The sequence below is a fragment of the Mucor mucedo genome, assembly GCF_025094135.1.
Source record: "Mucor mucedo strain NRRL 3635 chromosome Unknown EV154scaffold_48, whole genome shotgun sequence".
In the NCBI taxonomy this organism is placed as follows: domain Eukaryota; kingdom Fungi; phylum Mucoromycota; class Mucoromycetes; order Mucorales; family Mucoraceae; genus Mucor; species Mucor mucedo.
Window position 1 is genome coordinate 73505 of NW_026252332.1, and position 16306 is coordinate 89810.

The 16306-nt window shown below is 35.5% G+C and overlaps 6 protein-coding genes across 6 annotated transcripts; 4 read left to right on the forward strand and 2 right to left on the reverse strand.

Annotated features, from left to right (window-relative positions):
- Window positions 1-1882: 1882 nt before the first annotated feature.
- Window positions 1883-3308, forward strand: EV154DRAFT_443660 (diacylglycerol acyltransferase-domain-containing protein). The gene is made up of 4 exons (XM_051597030.1): window positions 1883-2264; window positions 2320-2842; window positions 2904-2948; window positions 3025-3308. Exons 1-4 carry the CDS (start codon window positions 1905-1907, stop codon window positions 3189-3191), a joined length of 1095 nt encoding a protein of 364 aa, XP_051457399.1. The 5' UTR covers window positions 1883-1904; the 3' UTR covers window positions 3192-3308.
- On the reverse strand, window positions 3309-6978 carry EV154DRAFT_509645 (uncharacterized protein). Its single transcript, XM_051601620.1, has 10 exons — window positions 6695-6978; window positions 6542-6637; window positions 6363-6473; window positions 6202-6288; window positions 6067-6126; window positions 5913-6011; window positions 5678-5862; window positions 4307-5612; window positions 3794-4249; window positions 3309-3737 (listed from the first exon to the last, which is right to left on the reverse strand). Exons 1-10 carry the CDS (start codon window positions 6960-6962, stop codon window positions 3466-3468), a joined length of 2940 nt encoding a protein of 979 aa, XP_051457400.1. The 5' UTR covers window positions 6963-6978; the 3' UTR covers window positions 3309-3465.
- A 189-nt stretch (window positions 6979-7167) lies between these two features.
- On the forward strand, window positions 7168-7932 carry EV154DRAFT_538148 (uncharacterized protein; the record flags this gene model as incomplete). Its single annotated transcript, XM_051604256.1, has 2 exons — window positions 7168-7793; window positions 7845-7932. 2 exons carry the CDS (start codon window positions 7168-7170, stop codon window positions 7930-7932), a joined length of 714 nt encoding a protein of 237 aa, XP_051457401.1.
- A 46-nt stretch (window positions 7933-7978) lies between these two features.
- On the forward strand, window positions 7979-8383 carry EV154DRAFT_405683 (nicotinamide N-methyltransferase-like protein; the record flags this gene model as incomplete). The annotated part of the gene is made up of 1 exon (XM_051595338.1): window positions 7979-8383. A coding segment is annotated over one exon (405 nt), but the record flags the coding sequence as incomplete, so codon positions are not given.
- EV154DRAFT_589059 (glycoside hydrolase) lies at window positions 8110-9979 on the reverse strand (the record flags this gene model as incomplete). The annotated part of the gene is made up of 7 exons (XM_051606846.1): window positions 8110-8992; window positions 9052-9244; window positions 9305-9344; window positions 9410-9531; window positions 9592-9643; window positions 9695-9806; window positions 9866-9979. The coding sequence occupies 7 exons, from the start codon at window positions 9977-9979 to the stop codon at window positions 8423-8425; spliced, it is 1203 nt and encodes a 400-aa protein (XP_051457403.1). The 3' UTR covers window positions 8110-8422.
- A 3227-nt stretch (window positions 9980-13206) lies between these two features.
- EV154DRAFT_481640 (uncharacterized protein) lies at window positions 13207-15751 on the forward strand (the record flags this gene model as incomplete). Its single annotated transcript, XM_051598411.1, has 7 exons — window positions 13207-13231; window positions 13556-13588; window positions 14462-14592; window positions 14684-14735; window positions 14893-14983; window positions 15065-15383; window positions 15641-15751. The coding sequence occupies 7 exons, from the start codon at window positions 13207-13209 to the stop codon at window positions 15749-15751; spliced, it is 762 nt and encodes a 253-aa protein (XP_051457404.1).
- Window positions 15752-16306: the final 555 nt, after the last annotated feature.

The following is a 16306-nucleotide window of genomic DNA, read 5'->3' on the forward strand; positions in this document are numbered from 1 at the left end:
TATAGACGTTTTTTGTTAGTATTTTCCCTTTGCACCTCAGACTACTTAATGTCTGTTTCTCTCTACATATTTCATACTTGTGGCCCTTTAGTAAAACGATTGTAGTATTGGGCATCAATAACTGAAGAAGCTCCGAACTTCAAGTCGAGATAAAGCTATACATAGTTGTATTTACCTGTCTTGTATTGATCTTCTGTATCCGATGCAGGAAATAGAGAGAAGTTTTGAAGGCTAATCTTCAGAGAAGAATATTTTTTATTATAAAAAACGAGCCAATTTAATGGAACATTATTTTACGTGAATTCTTCTTTGCTTTCATAGCTTAGTTGAATATAGTGGCACCTGTTGGCCAATTGTTGTTGCATTATAAATGGCTTAAGACATGAACAAAGAGCTGTATTATCGGTAATATCAAATTAGTCTTTCTCTTCAACTAAATTAATAATACTGCAAATATCCTGTTGAACCTGTGTCTTTTCTTGAGATTTTTTAAGTAGCAATGAGACAGCGTCTACTTTTGATAGGCTTTAATTATTTTCCTCTATGTATTTAAAAAATGATTTAGTAAAAAGAAGAAGGACAACATGGTAAGTTAACTGCCAAATTTAATTGCTTGGCATGGACAAATAATCATTGGCCAAAATGACAAAAAGAATTGAGCTTGTGACATTTGTTTTTTAGCTTCTGCCCAATCATTTTTACGAAAATGACTATTATTTTTGTGAAAACGCCAATTTCCATAGGTTTGACTGTACACGCATGTCTTTTGGTTTGAGATGTGAAACAGATAAAAGCATGAAGTTACTTGCGTTCTTTTATTTAGACCAAGGGGTGATGTATAGATATCGATGGTATTACCAACTATTTAGAGCTATGATCTTTAGTTCGATTTTGGTTTTCGGGGTCTATATCATAATATATTTCAGACAAAGCCGGTTTATCTCAATCATATGTAACTGATATGTATATTGCGCTTAATATAGTGCACTGTAACACAATAATGCTAATTCTACTAGCCACGTTTTCGTATTCATTTTTTTAATAGAGATTCTCTTGTTTCATTACTCATCGCAATGGACCAAAAGTATTATTTCCCAATTACAAATCCACTTACCCAGTGACCGATAATAAATTTAATTTTGATGAAAGACTTTTTTTCATAGTTAGAAATCATATTAACTTAAATTAAAAATGAATTAAAGTCACTTTCAGAGTCAATTTTTTATAATGTATGTATAAAATGGGTACAAGAATTTACATTGAAAACTAATTTTCACGTTATTTTTTTCAGAGATGGAAAAAAATCAGGTAACAGTTATCATGATTTATCAATTAACACCTGATAATGCGTAACGCTTTGATGCTAGAATTATCAGTGCCGATCGGATTATTTTTCTGGTTGAGATTTTATCTCAAAAGTATCTGATGGAGAATCAACTTTCCACTGAATTATATATGAGAGATTTTCGTTTACCACTTTTGAAATTCTGGATTGATACTTGATTTTGATTTTAGTACATGGGTAACTAAGCAAGAATTACTTGGCTTTTAGATTTGTTTCACAAAGCGTTATTTGTCAGAAACATTCACATACGCTTTTTTTTTTGCTTTTCCGCCAATCATTTTTACGGAAATGACTATTATTTTTGTGAAAACGCCAATTTCCATAGGTTTGACTGTATCAAAAGCATCAAGAAGAAATGCAGATGTAAAATCATGGTTTGTGTAATGATAATTGTCTATTTATACAAGCTTAATTATCATTTTTTAAGACACGAGTAACATGTGAAATATATGTAAAATGAGGGTGGTACAAAAGAAAGAATTTGTATAAAAAGGGTCTAAAAAAATTAACACGGCGTTTTATCCCTCACTTTTCATTCATTTTTCAAAACACTGTAAAGATGGCCTCTGAAACCTTAATAGCCTCATCTCCGACCGAAAAAGTCGACACTGTAACAGCACCACCAAAAATTCACAGCCATGATAGTAATCCTGTCCAATGGGCACCTTTAACGGGTATTCCCATTGAAAGACGTCTTCAAATGCTCGCTGTCTGTGCCTGGATTAGTCTTTTATTCGCATGTCTTTTCGTATTTATCTTTTTAGCAACCTACAAATTTCTCTGGCCAGTTTTAATCGCCTACGTAACATTTATATACTTCGATAAAGCACCTGAAAATGGTGGTAGGCGATACGAAAAGTTTCGTCATTGGGTGGTATGGAAGTATTTTGCTAACTATTTCCCTGTTACTTTGATCAAGGTAAGATAAAAAAACAAGCCTCATCTTTTATCCTTTTCTGACTCATAATATGTAGGAACAAGACCTTGACGCAAGCAAAAACTATGTATTTGGTTATCATCCTCATGGTATCATTTCAATGGGTGCATTTTCCAATTTTGCCACAGAAGCCACTGGATTTTCAAAGACATTCCCTGGTATCAAACCTTTCTTACTTACATTGACTAGCAACTTCAACATCCCTTTATATCGTGATTATATTTTATCCTTGGGTATGGCAGCCGTATCTCGTCGTTCTTGTGAGAAAATTTTATCCTCTGGTGCTGGTCACTCAATTGTTATCGTTATCGGTGGTGCCGCCGAATCATTAAATGCACGTCCCGGTACTGTTGACTTAGTGTTGCGAAAACGTTTAGGTTTCATTCGCTTGGCAATCAAACAAAAGGCGGAGCTTGTTCCTGTATTTTCTTTCGGCGAAAACGATTTGTACGACCAAGTGGATAATACCAAAGGAAGTAAAGTATTCCATTATCAAAAGAAGATGCAAGCCATTCTTGGATTTACCATGCCTTTGTTTCATGCCAGAGGTGTTTTCAATTGTAAGTATATTTTATTTTGGGGGTGCAATACTTAATAGTTATTAAATGAGGTCAATCACAGATAACGTAGGAATTATCCCATTCAGACATCAGATCGCCACAGTTGGTAAGTACTACATGAAAAAAAAAAGAAAATAGAAAAACTAGATCGATGGGCGATTAACAATGTGTTTCATTTTTAGTGGGTAAGCCCATTCCTGTTCCCACTTTGGAAGAGGGTACAGAGCCTACTCAAGAGCAATTATTAGCAGTCCAAAAATTATACATCGACGAGCTTCAAAGCATTTATGATAAATACAAGGATGTTTATGCCAAGGATCGTAAACAAGAACTTTGCATTGCAGATTAATTGCACTTTTTTTTTCCATTCCAGCATACCTTTCTACAAAACTTCCCCAACTTTCATTTTTAAACGTTCTTCATTAAAGGCATTGTAGTTTACATTATTTATTATCAAACGAAAAACTTCTTTTTGTTACTAATTTAAGACATGTCCCGTAACACCCGATAAGTCAAAATGGTGGTCAGAGCACAATCATGGAACTGAGAAATTATTTAAATTGAATGTGATTATTGGTAAACAGAAATAATTTTTTCAAATAGAATAGGAGACCGAAATGATTTTATCTTTTTTCTTTCACAACTAGAACGAGCCACACAAATGCAAACGTCATAAACACACTAAACATTACACCCATCTTGATCACATCTGGCCAATAATTTTTAGCGTTAAACCCAAATGTGGATAAAATGGTTGCACCAGGAACATCAATGTTCAAACCAAATCGTTCTTCTACAAGTTGAAGGTAGAGCATCTCATTTACCAGTAAAGCCTCTAGAGCATAGTTGAAGAACGAAAGGTATTTTAGCCATCCAAAGTATGGTGACATCGTATCTAGCATTTTTTTTTCATTTAGTCCATAGATCTGTAAAATAATATATCCAGATTACCTTTGTTAAGCAATAATCCAGCAAAAAGCATAGAGAATAGCATAACCAATACGCTCAATAAATTCGCCATTGACACGTTTTTGAAAATAACGCCAATAGCTAAGCAAAGAGCGGCAGCAGTCAAATTAAACAGGACTAAAACTAGCAGGAATTTCAAAAATTCATTCACTCCCTCTACCAAGCCAACCATGTAGTAGGAGATAAGTCCCATCATGAGTGGTGGCACCACACGCAATGGAATGATGTCAAATAACACTTTGGCAAGAAAATAAGTGCCAGGGGAATAATACCCGTTGGCACGCTCACGAATAAATAAGATACGCTCGGTTGAGAAAACGTGCAACGATGTTAAACACATGAAACCTAATAAAGCTTCGTAAAAGAAGAACAAGCCCATTCGATTCTGGAAACCTGCAATGGTATTCGATACCTGATAAAACAAACCACCACACACAACTACATAAAAAGAGTAGGAATTTAATAAAACCACTGTTATGAGATAGAAAAACTTACGTGCAAGAACAACGGAAATTGCATAGTGTGCAAACATAAGCATAGGATTACGATACAAGTTCTTGAAGGTCCTTGAAGCCAAAATCATAAACTGGCTGATAAATCCAGGTCTTTTGTGTGAAGTAATTACTAATGTGTTTCCTGATAACTCATCGTCCGTGACAGCTAGATTTGCTTCAGACACAAGTTTTGCAATATTATCCTGTACTTCAGTTGCAACTGAGCTGTTTTCATAAGCCTGGTTAAGTGTTCTTATATGAGGCGTTAATCCATCAGGCGAGGGCCCATCTTCAACAACTACATTGACAGCTAGCGACGAAGAAACTTCATTTACAGATTCGTCGAATTCAACAGCCTCCATGGTTAAATCAATTAGATAATCAGCAATGTTAAAACCAGGCGGGCAGCTGTACCCGATAGAGCCAAAGTAATTTTGTGCCTGGATTTGTGAACCAGAGTAGATAATTCTTCCTTTGGCCAATAATATTAAATAATCAAAGAGAGTGACAATGTTGGATCTAGGCTGATGGATAGTGAATACTACCGTGCGTTTGTAGTTCCTAGCTAGTGTCACAAGACATTCAACTACATTAAAAGCGTTGTAGGCGTCTAATCCAGATGTTGGTTCATCCAAAAAAAGAATTGAGGGAGACGTCACCAATTCACAGGCAATAGCAACTCTTCTTCTTTCTCCACCGCTAATGGACCGATCATCAGCTTGGCCAATTTTACTATCTTTAATACCATCAATCCCTAATTCTTGCATTACTTCCATGACTCGATATTTTTTAGCCTCTTCACTCATGGATCTTGGAAGTCTTAAAAGAGCTGAATATAAAATGGTTTCGTATACGGTTAAAGTAGGTATCATCGTATCTTCTTGATCGACATAGCCTATTAGTTGTGCATATTCCTCACGGGAACATTTTTTGCCGTTTGCATACACATCTCCAGTCACTTGACCTGCTTTGGTTCGATTTGCAAGAATATCTAACAGCGTAGTTTTACCTGCACCAGATGGACCCATAATAGCTAATACTTGACCGGATTGAACGCATCCAGATGCATTGACAAGCAATGGTTGCTTGATATGAGGTAACGAATAGCCTACTTTATCAAATGAAAGACTCACAGGTGTATGTTCTGTCATGAGTTTTCCTGCTTCATCATCTGCAAGTTGAATGGAAGGATGTTGTGTAGAGCCTCTGGCAAGACAAGTCACAATCGAACCGACAATAGTTAAAAATATAGCTACACCTCCTAATCCACTTGCAATCATAATCCAATTGATTGGACGTTCACCACGCTTGAAAAAGAAAAATAAGTGGTGTGTTTAATTTTTCGCTGTTATTCGACTTTCATATATATTACCTCAAAGCCAGGAACCATAGTGTAGTGAAGACATTCGCCCGAATTACAACTTAAAAAGATAGACTCGTCACCAAATACTGCAGAAATCAATTCATCCATTGCAGGCTCTGAAAATGCACAGTTTTTCCCAGCGCAATCGAATGAAGCTGGTCCCTTGATTTCATCCTTGAGCAGATCAGTAAGATCTTTTTATGGTCAGTAAAAAAAAGTGTGTTGTTGAATTCTCCCTTTTTACCTATGGAACCATTTTTTCCGCAAAGCATTTCGTCTTTGATACATCGACAATCAATGGTATCACAAGTATATTTTGTTGTATTCTTATCATAATCGTGAGCTAATGTTACCGATTAGTCGTTGGATATTTTTTTTACATATATAACACGATTTACTTTGTTTGAAATCGCATTTATCCAAATGACAAAAAAAGGATTCTTTTTGGTCCACCCAAACTAACAAAAAAATAGAAAAGTATGAACAAGAAAAATTGAATGGCATGTACGTATCCAGGTAAGATTCTTGCTTACATTGGAAATCACAAGTGGATTGATGCTTATTACACGAAAATGTAACCTGGGGTATCTGATCCTTAAGTTGGTCAAGAATTTTACGATCTACCAATTAAAACAAATAAAATGTGCATAAATATTTGGGTGTCTGTACAACAAAAATATAGGGTGCTATTTACTTGTTACATCACACATTTGATGGTTCTCATAGACGGTTAGACCACCGCGGTAACAAGTGCCATTTTGCCCAGTAGGTACTAAAGAATCGCAAACAGAATCGCTTGTACAAACTGAAAGAGAAAAAAAAAACTGTTGCTCAATGCTTGTGTAGACCTCTGTCAGCTGATCCTCCACTTACCATTACAATTGATACCCTCCCAACCTTCTGGACAATCACACGTAGTACCATTCTCTCTAGGGTATCTGCTTCTACCATCGTCTAATCCTCCACACACTGATAGAAAGATTTAATATATCATTCATAGGACCAACAAAATAGAAAGAAACTTACTTGGCTGTTTACAGTCGTTGCCGCCAAAACCAGGAGGGCAGTTACATTTACCGTCATACTCTGAACAATTAGCAAAATGAAGGCATTCAAAGCCAGGCAACATGCAATTAAAACAGGGAGGGCATTCTGCTGGCGTGTTATTGAATGGTGTCAAAACAGGGTAATACGGTGTTGTATCTAAATAACCTATATCATTTTCTTGATGGCCTGCCGCTTCTTTTAACACAAAAAAGAGACCAGCCAGCAATAATAGGGACAACTTTTCCATTATTTGCTACAAGGGAGAAAAGGGATAAATGTTTCAAAGCAACGGCTTAAGGATAAAACTGTTCACATGACGCACAATAGTAACACAAAAACTTGAACGCCACTTGTCTTCCAGCCCATCGAGCCCTGTATGCGGCGCGAATTCAAAATATCACACTGGTTTCGCCAAAGTTTTTTTTCTTCTTTCTTTCTTTGATCTATACAAAATGACACAAGCACCACTTTATTACATTCGATTCTTAAAACCACCACCTATCGACTGTAATGTCGGACAACACTTTACAATTGTATGGACCATCGAGAGCGATCTGGGTGATCAAGCATTTTGGGAGCCAGTACCCGTGACATGCAGTTTACAAGGCTGTACTCAACTTGGATTGAGAATTATGAATGCCGATCCCAAGGGAAATAATAAAAAGAAGGTGTCGGCGAAGCCTTATCAACAAGAAAAGTCTTTGCCTTTAACACCTGATGTACCCCTTGTATACGATCCTTTGCAAGGCGGTGGTATCGTTACTAAACTAGTAGTGGAACCTTTACCTGGCAAAGTCCTACCTGTTGGTACGACCGTATCTATTCAACTGAGTATGATTTTATCACCAGCAGCAAGAACGACAGTGACAAGCCACGCTATTTGGCAAAATGCTTACATGTTTGCGTCGTCTATTTGGCTGTTGCCTACATGGTCTGTACCTATGCAAACCACAGTAACTAAGCAAAGACATTTTGAATCAGAAAGTGGAGATCAAGCAGAAAGAATACTAAGAGTAAGCAAGAACAAAGTGATACATATTCGTGAGGATGCGGTACAAAGTATAGCTAGACATGTCTGGTAAGTTCATTTCGTTACTTTCTCGTTGACTTTTGTACTCAAAATAAATAGGGATTGTGGCCTTGGCATGTGTCAATTTTTGGCAGAACAAAAGATTGATCCCAGATATAATGTCTTTTTGGAACTTGGTAAACTATAAAAATGTAACAAAATACCAATTTCTTAATGAAAGAAACAAATTTACAGGAAGTGGAACTGGGCTTGTTGGTATCTACGCTGCAGAGTTATTAAAGCCGAAGAAAGTGTACTTGACAGATTTGGCAGATGCTTTAGAAATTATGCAGCAGAATGTTAATTTGATGGAGAACAAAAAATTAGACATGGTCGTTAAAGAGTTATCATGGGGACCCGAAAAGCAATTAGAGTACAAGGACGTCAACCTGATTTTATTAACAGATGTTCTTTACAATCAATCCTCGCACGATTTACTTTTAGAGACGCTGGATTGGCTTCTAGATAATGAAGAGGCCAAAGCCTTATTAACCTATAAAGAACGTAACCACGACGAAAGGGAGTTTTTTACAAAGGTTGCAAAAAAAGGTTGGAGATGTGATCGGGTACCATCTGATGATTTAATCTGTGAAGTTTATTGGATTGGTAAATAGATAAATAAATAAACAATAATATTATTAGGTGCGTACGTCTTGAACTGCGTTTAAAAGCGAATTGTCTTTGTCATCCATTTCAAGTGACCAAAGCATGATTCCTCCCAGCTTGTGCTTTCGAACATATTGTGACTTGATGCTGAGTGACGCCGGATTATCAAATGTTATAAACTGATTTGTATGTTTGTTGAAAGAATAAGGTGTGCGTGTTTGAGTATCCCAATAAGCCGTCCAATCAGATACATTCTTGTTAGCTCCTACTTTTACAATGGATCTCCATTGGTATTCACCAGAGAAGGACCCGTTGGAACCGGGACAGGGATCTGTAGAGTAGTCATCATATTCGTCCCCTCTAATCTGTTCAATAGATCGGTCATACGGTACATTCATACCAGTTTCATCAGTAATAGGTTGTGTTGTCTTGTGCGTATAGCCATAGAACGGCACGCCCAAATAAATACGTTCTGGAGGAATCCCCGCATTTAACCAAGCGCGAATCGATGTGTCGCCACTCATACGCTGACCCGTCGCGCCTAGATGAAGAGGAGCATTTGCGGCAGTGACATTACTCCCTGCACCATTTAAATCGTATGCCTAAAAGGTAGAATGTTTTTATTAGTGCTGGGTTCCTTAAAAGCCATTCTCCTTCATACCATGATATAAAAACCATCCATGCTTTTAGCCCATCCGGGGTCCAAAGATTTTGTAGCATTACGATTTTCATCTAGAAAGACATTTGTACTAACCGCTGCTGTTAGAAGCTTATGCTCGTGGGGGTATTTATTTTCCAACATTTCACGAAGGAGTTGAATAAGCTCTAAAAAGTTGGCTGTATCATCTGGGTGTCTATATATGGAGGAGCGGTTAGTTTAAAAAAATCAATAAAATACATAAACAAGGCTTCACCTTCTATTACACGATATTCCATTGGGATCATTGGGATATTCTGGTAATTATGGTATTAATATTCAACATGCAAAGCAAAAGTTCTGTTTTTATTTCGATATTTACCCCAGTCGATATTAAGACCATTCAATTTATATTGATCCACGGCTTCCACTAAAATATCTGCAAACTTTTTACGAGTTTGTGAGGTTCTTACCAAGGAACTAAAATACAATGAACCTGTCCAACTGTAAGGATTGCTTAGTTTTGTATGTTAATGTTTATTTTTTGTATTTGTAGATTTTTACCCTCCAATTGCGAGGCTGACACCCTTGCCATTATCATTTGCTTGACTGACAACTTGTTTTGTTCAGGTTAGTTAATTTAAACAGGATAAAAAAATATACTTACTTTTCTTTAGTTGATTCTCATCAAACATGGTCAATGTGCCATTTTTTTCTGGAACGGCAAAAGCATAAGCAATATGATCCAATTTTTCCCAAGGAATGGATCTTGGTATATCCTTAAATTGACCATGCATATTATTAATTAAGAAACCTGTGTATGTATATTTTTTTTTACCCAGTCTACAACATAAGTGATCAATTGATGACTGCCATATATTGGTTTTGTTTGTTCAATCAGCCCTTGAACAAGAAAAATCAAGCAACAAAATAGAAATATATTCGTAATCATTTCTTGAAGAAAAAAGGGAAACAAATATTCTTCTGGAAATGTTTGAGGAACTATTTATATTTATTATCATTAACAAGACCAGTTATTTACTGGCTGATAAAATGTAGATTTCAATTCCTTGTTCTTTTTTTTTTGCTTGTTTATTATTCCCGAAACGAAGAACAAAGATATATTAATAAGGATTCTTTACGCAGCATGTGTTGGACAGCATATTAAATCCCGCCTTTTCTAAATGAGATATTCCCTCTCTCCCTTTTTCCCCTTTGATCATCAACCTTGATGTTGCAATATATAACAGTCAAAGCTTTTTTCATTTGAAATGATTGACAAGCTAGGTTTTTTTAATAGATTGTTATGTTTATCTTTGAGTATATATTCCAACTTTAGCGCCATCAGCTACACATAGCAACATCAAAAGTCTGTTACCGTGTGTATGTCATAAATTTCTAACGGTACACTTGGTATCAGGATTAGGTCTCCTATAAACAACTCATTAGTTTAGAAGGTAGAGGATAATGCTAGCTTTTGAGAAAGATCCATAGCCTTTGGACTTTTTTTTTGATAAATTAGAAAAGCAGAACTGGTGTGTTACCAGTAGACATGACGAAGGTCCTACTGATTTTTGTTCCAAAGTTAAATGTTGTACGCCTGATTTTTTTTTTCGTGTACCATACCTGAAATTTGTCATATATAAACACGGAAGATTAACCTCACTTATGTTTTTGTATGAAACCAGTCCCAAAACATTGTATCCAGTTTGGCACAAAGTATCTACTTTGAACCAGGTCTAACCCAAGAATTTAGTTGAGCTTTGTTTTGGTTTTAACAGCAAACAATCCAGCTTATTCTTTCATCTGAATGTTATTTCAACTCGATAATATTGTCCTTGGTATATTTTACGCGAGAATAATCATATTTCGTCGCTGCAGCAACGACTTTTCTATATTTTAGTTAGTATATTAAAAAGCTCGAGCTAACAGGAGGTTTATTTATTGATGACCCAGCTTGCGTCATTGTGTTTTTGTGCATTGATACAGTGCGGCTGGTAAATTTTGTCCATTTCGAAAATAAATGGCGCTAGTTGAAAATGGTTGTCGCTTTCGAAAAATTTACTTTGTCTTTTAGAAAAATTCAATTTTTCGGTTTCTTTATCAGATTGTCATTTACGTACAATTGAATGTTTATTGAAGAAAGGGGCTACTTGGAATTTTTTTTATCATAGTAACTGACGATTCAACGTTTAAAGTGCCTAAAAATGCCATAAAGATCACTAAGGCGACAATTCTTTGCGGCAGATTCTCTTGTACAGGAGCCCAAAACTGCTCAATCGGGTTCAACTCTGGCGAATTAAGGGGGCAAATACGTCCCTCTGTACCCTCTGTTATAATCTCACAATAATAAAATGCTATTAAAACTCTGTTAAGTTTATTTTAAAAAAAAATTAGAGGTAAACCGTGTGCTTTTGAATAATGAGCCACCAGCAGAATATTAAAAATCTTTGGTACACTCTTAAGTTCTTGTGTCTTCTCTTCACTACTCTCTCTCTCGTCATAACTTTTATATGAATAAGCCAATAATTTATTTTAAAGTAAAAGCAGCTGTGGTTCAGTATTCTGAAGAATCAAAGTACATTAAATTTGATCCGAATATTAAATAGCAATTAAGAAAGTTATACAAGGACCACTTTAGAAAGAGTTTATTCAAAGCAGTGCCTTACTTCAGTCATTTGTAGCAATACAGGCTATGAACGTCTTACTTTGGATAGGAAAACAGCAAGCACAAGTGAGCTTATTGAAAAGCAATAGTGTGGTGCATCTAATAAAGTGATGAATAATAAATCTTGCTCTGTAATAGTTCAATTTGAATTCATCAACAAAAAATCCTGTCATATGAATCACAGAGGAAAACATACATATCGAATTTATAAAAAGAAACAATAGGAAAGAGCGAAAAGTAAATCTTGTCTAATTTTGGCTGAAAGTGGTGTGAAAAGTAATCATAGCCTGAAAGCTATAGTGATTGGCACCTCATGTGTGCATATTTTTGAGAAAATAAATTACTTCATTTACAGAAACAACTACTAATCAGTATCAAGTATATGAATTATCTTTTATGAATTATGCCCTTTTGTTGTTTCTGTGTTAATTGAGGAAAGTTTAAAATATAAAACTTAAGTAATGTAAAAGAAAACGGAGGGGCTGAAAATAAAGATATTCGTGTTTTTTATAAACAGTAACTTGTTTTGATCTTCAAAGCAGCACAAAGGGACAAAAATGATGCACGCTTTGATTAGATTTTTTAGTTCTTTTTGAAGATGATTCACATTTTATTTAATGATGCCTTTTCTTTTATGATTTTTCTGGTTCGGTTGTAATACGATAGATGGAATGGTTATATATTTATATATTTGTTCTAGTAAATCGCGCGTTTTTATACAACGTTTTACTTGATTTGATTTTATTCAATATATTTTGGATTTATAGATAATCCCAAGTATCCGGAGCTAATCACATGATATTTGGAAGTGGTTATGTATCAGCCTTCTTCAAAAAAGAACGTTGTTCATAATAATATTTTTGAGTAGTGGTTTGATAATTAAAAAAAAGGAAGACCGGGACTCAGTGCACATATGAAAGTGGCTATAGTACTTAGTGTTCTCGCATATGGTTGTCCTGCCGACTCTCTTGACGAGTATTTCAGGAAAGGAAAATCATAACTAAAGATACGGAAATGCTCTTTGAGAGAGACAAAACAAATATTTCTGAAATACGCTTGGATCAATTGACTGCATGCATTGGAAGTAAAAAAACTATCCTAAATTTCGTTTTATGTCATTAATTTGTGGAGTGTGTTATTTTATTGAAAAAGAGTGTAATTCATAACGACTTGGCCTATCCGTCATCGATCAGAGTTCAATCTATTAAAGTTTTTCGTTCGCGTAGTAGCTAAACCAACAAGTACAACGAGATTTAACAGGGAATACTTTTCAGGAAACTATTTTTTTTTATTTCAAAGTCGAAGGGTATATGGAGATGGAGTGTATATTTTTTTTCTCCAAAAAATATTATTAAGACTAGCTTCAAAGAGTCAAGCTGTCAAAAAAGCACATGACAGTAACTTAAAATAGGCTCAATTCGTGTTAAAATAGCTGTGTTTAGCCAACCAGTTTTGTAAGAGCAATTAGGGTGTAGGTCCAACAGTCAACCTGTCAAAAGAGACAGCGATCAATGTCTAGCGATGTTTGGCAGCACGGTACATCAACCCAATAACTGCTACTTACTGCAGGGCTAGTGTTCGAACTTTTTCGAACTTTTCGAGCTTGCACCGATCTTGCGCCAGTTCGAACGAAGCTCGAACCGAGTTTTTGTACTCAAGCTTGCGCCACTTTTTTGGGTTCGAGCGAGCATCGATCGAAGCTCGTTCGAGAGTTTCGATTTTTATTCCGAGCACTAGTCATCACTGGCTTTATCGTCATTTATAACTAAATGGGAACCTGCAAATAGAGACAAGCATTAAAGGTAAACTTTTTAGCAATTTGCTGAAGCAGCAACCTAATTTCTTATTCATATTTTAAAGAACAAGCAGAAGAAAACTCTAAGGACAAAGCAGGTATATGCTAATAGATTGAATACTTATTATGCTTGCTGACTACCCTCCTCTTCATTTCAACAACACAAAGTCCCTGTTTAATTCATTTAGTCATACCAAGCCCACCAATTTCAGAGCTCTGTATTACAAAACGTTAGTTTTTCCTTTAAAAAAAAGAAATGCTTTTTATTCTAATACATATATCTAAGGCAATGTCTAGAACTCCGTATTTTTTTCAAACGTATTTTTTAGAATCATGCGATGGTCTACACGTCGATTGACATGCCATATCATCTAAACTTCATGGGATGATCGATTTCTGTTTTCCATAAAATCTGCTTCACTGTCATTACAAGTTACTACTGAAACACGTATAGACAATTACCAAGCTCTGACTTGCTTGGGAGTTGTTTGCAAGTGTTTCTATTTTAAGTAAAGGCTCAAACATTATGGATGATAAAATAGACAAATGAAATCATCCTGACATAAGCTTGTTTATCTATAAATAAAGCTGGTTCACACACTTTATTCTTCTCCTTTTCTTTTCCCTTAACATGCTTCTTTTATCGTATGAAAGTAACCGATCACATAAAAAGGTTAGTTAGTAATGACTCTTGTTTCTTTGAAAAGAAGCTAAATTGAAAAAGATATATTGTGATATTGTGGCTGCGGCTAGTCTTTGCTATAGGAGGGCGACCTTTTTGGCAGGGTTCTTGAGTTTTTGGAACTCAAGAACCGTGAATGGCTGTGACTGCACTGTAAATAGTCGTAAGCATACTGGCCTGCTGGTCTTCTGGCCAGAATTTCTGTAAGTAGTAAAAAAAAAATACGTTTGAAAAAAATACGGAGGTCCAGACATTTCCATATTTAAACTATCTCGAAACTTCATATTAGATATTTCAGACAAAAGCCATGGTTCGTCATTTATGCTACTTTCATCAAGCCTAAGAAATAGTATTGTCGAATCTTCAGGAGGCCCTGTGTTTGAAAAAAGAGAACTTCATCACGTCAGTAAGCATATCGAGGTAAAAAATTGGCTGTGGCTAATTAGATTTTTGAGCCCCCCCCCCCTCCTCCTCCTCTCTATTTATGTGTAATAAACTCATTCTTTCTTAGAATACGAAGACAAAAAATAGAGTACTTCAAGTATCTTTGAGAGCACTTCAAAGTATTACTAAAAAGGACCGAGACACAGCTGCTTCTGTTTCCGTACATAAGTTTTTGTAAGTATTTGAAGGATTGAATGGCTGCAAGTACATACTGACTTTATGAGAATAGAATCAAAAAACATTTAGAACAAGCCTAACTCTTTGAAAAATTATTAGTCAAATCATACTCTGAATGCGACTATGTTGTTAAGTTCTGGGGACCATTAGTTGAGAAGTTGTTTAAAACCACTTCGATCATTCCTCATTGGTAATATACTATAGTTTGTTGCATTTTACGAGACCTATGCTCTTATTTTAACAACTCTCTGTCTCTATCTCTTTTTTTTAGGGGCGATACAATTCCTGGATCTATAACTTCATTAGGCATGAAGATGAAAATGGACCTTCGCCTGGTTGTAACCAACAGCTCTGAACTTCAGGATCATGGTTACGGTGAAGTAGCCAAAGAATGCTCTACATCAAAATATTTCAAAGACAAGAGAAAAACTGCTGTGGCTTCAAAAGCTTTATTGAATTCGATTGTCCAGCAAAACGCAATCAATCATGAAAAAGATTGTGTCTATATTCCTTACTTGATCCCAATGGGTTTCGATATGCACTTGTGTGTAGTATTTCTGAAATCAAATAATTTTTATATCACCAAAAAGGTAAAAACAATAGTCTTTCCCTCAACCCTGGAGAACTTTGCAAAAGAATCGATTGAAGTTGTAAATGGACTTTTGGATCTCGTGGTTAGTAAAAGAATAATAATAATAAAAGATTGTTTTGAATTTTTTTGACATTACTTTTGTAGGCTATGTGTGAAGTAATTCAAAAACAGTCTTGTAGAGGGAAAAAAAAAGAAAAAGTATTGACAGTTGTATTGATAATATCACTATGAACAAAATAATATGGTATCAGCAAGGTTTTCTGGGACAAGGTAAAAGAAGATGAATTGAAAGACGAGACAAGCGATGACGAAGAAGACGAGGACGATGAAGAAGACGAGGTTGAGGACGGCGATTGTGGAGACTGAACCACAGCTGCTTTTACTTTAAAATAAATTACTGGCTCATTCATATAAAAGTTATGACGAGAGAGAGAGTAGTGAAGAGAAGACACAAGAACTTAAGAGTGTACCAAAGATTTTTAATATTCTGCTGGTGGCTCATTATTCAAAAGCACACGGTTTACCTCTAATTTTTTTTTAAAATAAACTTAACAGAGTTTTAATAGCATTTTATTATTGTGAGATTATAACAGAGGGTACAGAGGGACGTATTTGCCCCCTTAATTCGCCAGAGTTGAACCCGATTGAGCAGTTTTGGGCTCCTGTACAAGAGAATCTGCCGCAAAGAATTGTCGCCTTAGTGATCTTTATGGCCTTTTTAGGCACTTTAAACGTTGAATCGTCGGTTACTATGATAAAAAAAATTCCAAGTAGCCCCTTTCTTCAATAAACATTCAATTGTACGTAAATGACAATCTGATAAAGAAACCGAAAAATTGAATTTTTCTAAAAGACAAAGTAAATTTTTCGAAAGCGACAACCATTTCATGACAAACAGCCAATTATTTTTGATAACTGACA